The sequence below is a fragment of the Carassius carassius genome, chromosome 5 (genome assembly GCF_963082965.1).
Source record: "Carassius carassius chromosome 5, fCarCar2.1, whole genome shotgun sequence".
NCBI lineage: Eukaryota > Metazoa > Chordata > Actinopteri > Cypriniformes > Cyprinidae > Carassius > Carassius carassius.
In genome coordinates, this window is record NC_081759.1 from 20,411,030 (window position 1) to 20,418,928 (window position 7,899).

The 7,899-nt window shown below is 35.7% G+C and overlaps 1 protein-coding gene across 1 annotated transcript; it reads left to right on the forward strand.

Annotated features, from left to right (window-relative positions):
• Positions 1 to 630: 630 nt before the first annotated feature.
• LOC132140955 (solute carrier family 2, facilitated glucose transporter member 8-like) lies at positions 631 to 7,624 on the forward strand. Its single transcript, XM_059550064.1, has 10 exons — positions 631 to 925; positions 1,264 to 1,426; positions 1,615 to 1,821; positions 2,552 to 2,651; positions 3,213 to 3,424; positions 4,712 to 4,861; positions 4,941 to 5,049; positions 5,458 to 5,631; positions 6,694 to 6,839; positions 6,926 to 7,624. The coding sequence occupies exons 1-10, from the start codon at positions 840 to 842 to the stop codon at positions 7,070 to 7,072; spliced, it is 1,494 nt and encodes a 497-aa protein (XP_059406047.1). The 5' UTR covers positions 631 to 839; the 3' UTR covers positions 7,073 to 7,624.
• The last annotated feature ends 275 nt before the right edge of the window (positions 7,625 to 7,899 follow it).

Consider the following 7,899-nt stretch of genomic DNA (forward strand, 5'->3'; position numbering starts at 1 on the left):
TTTACTCTCTGTAAAATGAAAGTGTTAAAATAAGTATCTTACAATATAATTATTAAAATTTACATTAAATGCAAATTCAGTCGTATTAAAAATATTTTATGGCATGATATGGCACTTAAGTAAAAAGTCAGGTTTTTATGTGTAGTTAATAGATTACACTACATTTCCATATATTGATCAAATAGCAATCTATAAAGGTGCAAAACGCGTTTACCTACACTTATTTGAGAAACGAGATATTTCCTGATATATTAAGCATGTTTGGAATTGTTTTGAATAAAAAGGAAAAAAAATAAATAAATAAAAAAATAAGCCTGTATCAGTTATACAGTGCTTTCGTAGAATGACTTATACCCCCCCCCCCCCCAAAAAAATGTGCCCCCTCAAAAATCATGAATGCATGACGCCCCTGACCAGAAATTATTCTTACTTCTGAAAACACATGGATATTTTCAACTGCACGAATGTGTACTAAATTACTTCATCTAACAATTGTATAAAATGGTTTTAAAAACAAAATGTTAGATTAAATATTTTTAAAAATAGGCGATATATTTTTGTGTGTGCATTCTTGTACGCAAGCACAAAGGAATAATAACAGACTTTTATTTTGAAATCGCAACGATTGGTCAGCAGGTATTACTGTCAGCTGACAACACCGGTTAAGTGTATAAAGCGTTTTTCCTCGCGATGCTGAAAAACAAAGCCGTTGATACTTCTCAGGCTGAACTTGTACATGTTTTGTCAGTTGTAATGTATGACATAACTGCACAGTTTGTCGGTGGCGATTATCTATGAAGTGTTTGATTATTTGATTATCGTTTGCGAGAGGAGACACTATGGATGATTATGAGGAGACCAGACCACTGTTGGTCAACGATGAGCAGACAGAAGAGGACAGAGCAGAGCAGGACTCATATCTGGAGTAAGTGTGACTTTATGGTCACTTTTATGCAACTAATAATAGTATTTACATGCTACTCCATGGCGCTTCAAAGAACATGGTGCTTATCCACAAAAACCATGGTACTATTCCTGTGTGTGTGTGTGTGTGTGTGTGTGTGTGTGATGACATTCTTGGCACTGAAAATGTTATTCACTCCGTGATTTGTTTAAAGTCAACGAAGAATCAATACTTTTTGTCAACAGAATGAGTTGACAGTGACTTAACATACAGTGTTCCTTTACTCATGGAAAACCTGTTTAACAAGAATGGTAACCTTATTCATAGTTGATCTGTGTGCAACTGCTTTTGCTCGACAGTAAAGTTAAGAATGGGAAGCTGTACATTGCCACATTCGCAGCAGTTCTGGGACCCCTGAGTTTCGGGTTTGTCCTGGGTTACAGCTCTCCTGCCATACCTGAACTCGGCATAATCCAAGACCCAAGACTGCAGCTCAGCAAAGACGAAGCATCCTGGTTTGGGGTATGTGAATGCTTTGGATCCTGTTTATGATTTCTTTTTCAAAGAAGTGCTTATCGTTTTTACAATGCCATTCATGTCTGAGTTGGAGAATGTTTAAATACCAAAATCCAGATAGTTAGTCCATGTATAAAAAGTTTAGCAAAGATTCTGATGTCAAAGGAACAACATTATGATTTTCTGTCTTAAAGTCTGTGGTGACCCTTGGTGCAGCTCTTGGGGGTCTCCTTGGAGGATGGATTGTCGAGAAGATTGGACGAAAATTGAGCCTTATGTTTTGTGCGTTACCCTTCATCTGTGGGTTTACCATCATTATCGCTGCTCAGAACCACTGGATGTTATATGTGGGCAGAGTGCTCACTGGTCTGGCCAGTGGAGTCACTTCTCTTGTTGTACCTGTAAGTATTACCAGTGTATTGCTGGAAGTAAAAATCCCATTCCTTTTCTCTATAGGGGAACTGATTTTTAACAATACATTTTAAACTGTTAGACCTACTGTGAACAGTGAGGTTGTATTTGCTTTTGTTGGAACCATCAGGCTGCATTATTCGAATATTTTTTTTTAAATATTCATGTTTAACAGCAACATTCCTGGTAAAAACACAATTCTTCAAAGAAGTCTCCAACAGTCAGAATCATGGGCTCTTTAGCCCATTTTATTTATTTATATATATATTAGGTATATTTTCCAATACGCTTAATTTATTGTTTCTATATATGATCAACACCTTTAAATGAATAGTTTTATATGTCTCCATTTAATTGGGTTATGTCATACGATGTGCTTAATTGTATTGTAGTTTTTTTTTTTTTGTCTCATTACAGTCGTTAATTTCACAGTCTTGTACCTTTTGACCAATTTTCAAATATCTTTTTTGCTTCAAATCAAATTTTTTCATTGTTATTCACTTCATATTTGGCTGATTTTGTTCCTTTCATGACTTATAAACCTTCAAAGTTTTTAAAACTCCTATGGGGGAAAAATGCTCTCAAATTATTGTTGTTGTTATTGTAGAACTGCAGACCGTAGTTAACAGTTGAAATTATGTGAACCTTGTTTTTTAACAAATTTTGGAAATTGAATTCAATAGAACATTATCCATTTGACTTTGCTCTCCATTTCTACAGCTCTACATCTCTGAAACGGCTCATGAGCGTGTTAGAGGAACCATGGGCTCGTGCGTGCAACTTATGGTTGTAATAGGCATTATGGGAGCCTATATAGCAGGTATTAGCCCTCATTTTAAACTTGTGACTGAATTGTGACAAGTTATGACACTTGAGTGCCTTTGAGAGTAAACACTGCTCTCAGCTGTATAAAATGATTGTTAATGTTTAATCAAATGACACTTTTCAGCCTTTAATTACAGTGAGATCTTACATGTACTGTATACTGTCTCTTTTCCAATGCAACCCTGCACTCAAGTACTTCATTTGTTCTTATAAACAAATAGGCTCACATTTGTGTGAATGCCTCCCTAACTTGTGCTGGCGAGCATTCTTATGAAAGACTTTCAGTATTGCATTAATGGCTAGGTCAAGTTAGCTCAGGAATGTCCCTCTTAGACATACACAGAGCCTCCATTGTACATTGCTCTATCTTAGCAGTGTTTACATGAAGAGTATGAAAACCTGACCCATTCTGTGTGATCAGTAGTAATATACTGTATACCTTAAAAGTACCTCCAGTAATATATAGTAGTATTTATACAATGCCATGAGGGTGAGTAAATGATTAATTTGTGGCAAACGATCACTTTAAATAATGCAATTTTATTTATTTTTCAAGGTTTGTTCCTGGACTGGCGATGGTTAGCAATTGCATCCTCTATCCCTCCCACACTAATGCTGGTGTTTATGTGCTTCATGCCGGAGACTCCACGATTCCTGCTCTCCCAAGGGAAAAGGAGAGAGGCAGAGGAGGCCCTGCGCTTCTTCAGGGGTCCTGATGCCCCAGCAGAGTGGGAGTGTGCTAAAATAGAAGAGGCCTACAAAAATGAAGTTAGACCTCACAAATTTCTTATTTCACATCTCAAAGTTCAAAAGTCTCAATTTTAATATTACATGTTGGGCTGCAGTTCAAGGCGATGTAAAATTTCTAATATAAGATTTTTTTGAGTGAACTGGATATGCAATGATGAAACATAGTTCACCAAAAAAAGATAATTCTGTCATCATTTACTCCGCCTCATGTTGTTCCAAATCCATTACTCTTTTCATTCTTTTTTTGAAGCACAAATGAATATTTTTTTTTATGATGATTTATGTCCCTCCAATGAAAGTCTGTTCCACAGAAAATGCTTCAAAATCCACATGATTTGAGCGGTATAATTCAAGAGACATGATCACTTTATATGAGAAATACATTTAATTTAGGCTTTTATTTATATATATATAAACTTTGAACAATGCACATACATGGAGTTCTTCAAAAATAGATTGAAGCGCAGCCATTCTTGCTTGACAAACAAACTTTATCCGTTCTTGTGGACAATGTTTATATGTTGGGGCAAAAAATTCTATAAAAAGATAAAATTATATACCGTATTTTCCGGACTATAAGTCGCACTTTTTTTCATAGTTTGGCTGGTCCTGCGACTTATAGTCAGGTGCGACTTATTTATCAAAATTAATTTGACATGAACCGAGAGAAATGAACCAAGAGAAAACATTACCGTCTCCAGCCGCGAGAGGGCGCTCTATGCTGCTCAGTGCTCCTGTAGTCTACCACTGGAGACATAGAGCGCCCTCTCGCGGCTGGAGACGGTAATGTTTTCTCTTGGTACTTGGTTCTAAATAAATGCGACTTATAGTCCAGTGCGACTTATGTTTTTTTTCCCTCATCATGACGTATTTTTGGACTGATGCGACTTATAGTCCGAAAAATACGGTATTTATAGTATAAAATGTCTCTTCAGAAGACTTGGATTAAATCGCTTAGTTAATATAGATTTCTTTATAAGTCTTTACAACTTTTTGAAGCTTAAACTTTTTGGTTGTGTGGACTTTCAGTGGAGAAACTGAAATCTCTTCAGTTTTCTTGATTTCTTGAAATCTTGATTTTTGTTTTGTCGAGGAGCAAAAAGTCTTGGAACAACATGGGGGTGAGTGAATGATGACAGAATTTAGATTTTTGGGTGAACTCTCTCAAATTCTATCCTATAGGAACTGAATTGAATGATTAAATGTGGGTGTTACCAACCAGAGTTTAAGCTTTTTTTTTTATTTGATATATTCAATTCTATGTACAACTGTATACAAGTCACTAAGGTTGACATTTGATTACAGGAGCAAAGCTTCAGCCTGGCGGATCTAAAGGACCCTGGTGTCTTTAAGCCTTTAGGCATAGGCATTATGATGATGCTTCTCCAGCAATTAACCGGCATTAATGCCATCATGTTTTACGCAGAGACAATCTTCGAGCAGGCCCATTTCAAAGTGAGTTTTGTTGAAGTTCATTCATTCAGTTTTATTTATGCTAAATGTACATTGTAATGTTCTTTATTTTCCACCACAGAACAGCGATGTGGCCACTGTTATTGTTGCAGCCACACAGGTGGTCTTCACTGCAATTGCTGCTGCTATCATGGACAAGGCTGGGCGAAAAATTCTCCTCATCTTGTCTGGTAGCAACATCATTAATAAACTGATATGTTTGCGCAGTAACACTTTACTTAAAGCCTTTATGTATAATGCATTATAAAAGTAGTTCTAATGCATTAATTAAGCCTTGTAATGCACCTTATAATGCATTGTATACAATCTAATGAATAATTGTTACCACGGTTAAAAAATGTATCTTTATCAATTCAATGTTACACTATGCATTTTAAATTTGGTTATAATTATTTACGACAAGATATAATGTATTACAATGCACATTATGAACACATTTTAACGCATTATTCCCTTTAATAAACCCTTATAATGCATTATGCATAAAGGCTTTAATTAAAGTGTTACCATTTGCACTACTGTTTTTGGAAAAAAATTTAAATGGATTGTCCTTAATTAAATGGATTGTCCCCCCCAAGGTGTCACCATGTGTGTTAGTGAAGCAGTGTTTGGAGTATATTTCAAGTTGACTGTGAATCATAACAACTCCTCACTGACGAGTGTACTAACAGACGCCCAGGGTTCTCTGGCAGAGCAGCCTCCTACAGACCTGGCCTGGCTGGCTGTGGGAAGCATGGGCCTTTTCATTGCAGGTTAGATGAAATGTATTTCACTGGAACTTACCATAGAACAAGAAGTATTTAGCAACTGTATTAAGATTACCTGCTGTATGTGGTCATTAAATTTATTTAAATAGCACAGGGTTAATGTAAAATTCATCAATTATGAAACAACATCATTTTCAGTTAAAGCAGCACTACAGAAGACAATAGCGTCATTATTCAACTCAATTTAGTTCAGTGTTGCTTCAGTTCTGTTCAATAACTGTTAATGATGCAAAGTTCATTAATTATGAAACTAGTTCAATTCTGCTAAAATGGGTCTACAGAAGATAATAGTGTCATAGTTCAAATCAATTTAGTTCAAATATAAAGAACCATAAAGATAAAATGTTCAGCTTATTCTTGCCTACAACCACATACATGGTAAGTTTTTAATCGACATGTAAGGTGGCTACCTGCAATTCATTTTGTTTGTACTCACCATTTAGGAACAAGTTCATATGAAACGGTTGATAAAATAATAGAATTGTAATCAGAATTTATGTCCATCCAGAAACCAATTATTTTACAGATCCAGATCGACTTAAAGAAAAAGCAAAATATACAGTGATGTCTAGTTTTCACTATGTTGCTGTACTTGAGGATTTGTCCAGTTCCTGTTTTTGGTGAAATATCAAGTTCAGTTATGAAACTGTAAATGATACAGGCTGATTGGCCACATCATTTCTGCATTTCTGATTCTGCAGCCAATGTTCAACATTTAAATAATCTGGTTCACTGTAAACTGGTTCCCTCTGAAATTCTCCACCTCCCCCAGCTCCATCTGTCTAGATCTGCTATCAGATTTATATATGCCATTGCCTATTAATGCAGCAGATGCAGCATATCTTGCATGTTCACAGCAGCGTGCCTTTTTATTTATTGGCAGTAGCAAGCTCTGCAGCAATAGCAGCAACATATTTCACAGATTTATTCCACCAAGACCAAATACATTATCATTGTCATATCGATTAACATGCTAAAACTATTCCAAAATATGCATAAAAGGGTCAGTAAATGGACTGCAGATTATCATAAATATGTGTTAATCAGGTTTTGCTCTTGGTTGGGGTCCTACTCCTTGGCTGGTGATGTCTGAGATTTTTCCTACCCGAGTGAGAGGACTGGGCAGTGCTCTGTGTGTGCTTACCAACTGGACCTGTGCCTTCATTGTCACCAAGACCTTCCAGAACCTCATGGTAAGCTGATGGTCATGTATTTTCTCCAGAAACTTTCTAAGTTTAACAAAATGATCTAATGTAGGATCAATAATGTTTCTTTTTAGGATGCTATAACCAGCGCAGGGACATTCTGGATGTTCTCTGCACTCTGTGCTCTCAATGTCATCTTCACTGCTATTTTTGTCCCTGAGACCAAAGGCAAAACTCTGGAGGAGATTCAAGCCCATTTTAAGGGGACTTATCAGCGCTAGACAAGGGTTTCCTTCATGACAATACCAACATTTTAAACAAACTAGTTGCATTGAGAATATAATGTGCAAATTAATGAATAGGTTCTCAGACCAAATATGTGTTTGAAAGATTCTTTTAATGTGATTTATCATTGAATTAGCACAAATTCTGGCTGATGTGACATGGTTTCAGGCAGTGTTCACAATTTTCTTTTTATATGACTGTTGTTTTTGTTGAATTTAAAATGCATGGTTACTAAATAACTTTATTGTTTGCTTTCGTTCCGAAAGTAGGCAAAATTAAACTGAAGTCTCAAAGCTGAAGTCATATGTTGAAATGTGGTACTAAGTCAGTGAAGTATTACACCTTGTTTTGTAATATTGACATGGATGATGAATTATGTGCCAAATGAAGTGATATACCAAATACAAGTTTATTAAAGATTAATTATGTAAAACTGTTTTTCTAATATGCTAATGACTAGGGCTTCAGATAAGATGATGAACTATCCCAACATTCTAAATATATATCACATGACTGTTATTTTTCATAATAAATTACTTTTATCAAAATGTGTGCCGTCTGTTACTAGATAATGGTTATAAATAATATATAAATCGCTAGCTGCTGTATTTAATTTCAAATTCTCTTCAGTGTAAATGAAATATAACAACATGCAGAAGTTAAGGGGCCAAGCACAGCAGAGAATGAGGAGCAACTGAGCAAGTATGGCAGGGAGGATAAGACCAAAGGCAACAATGAGTATAAGGATATTTTATGGTGATTTTACTTAAACTGGCTGAAAAATCATGAATTCAATCATTATTAATGGTTTATCCATTTTACC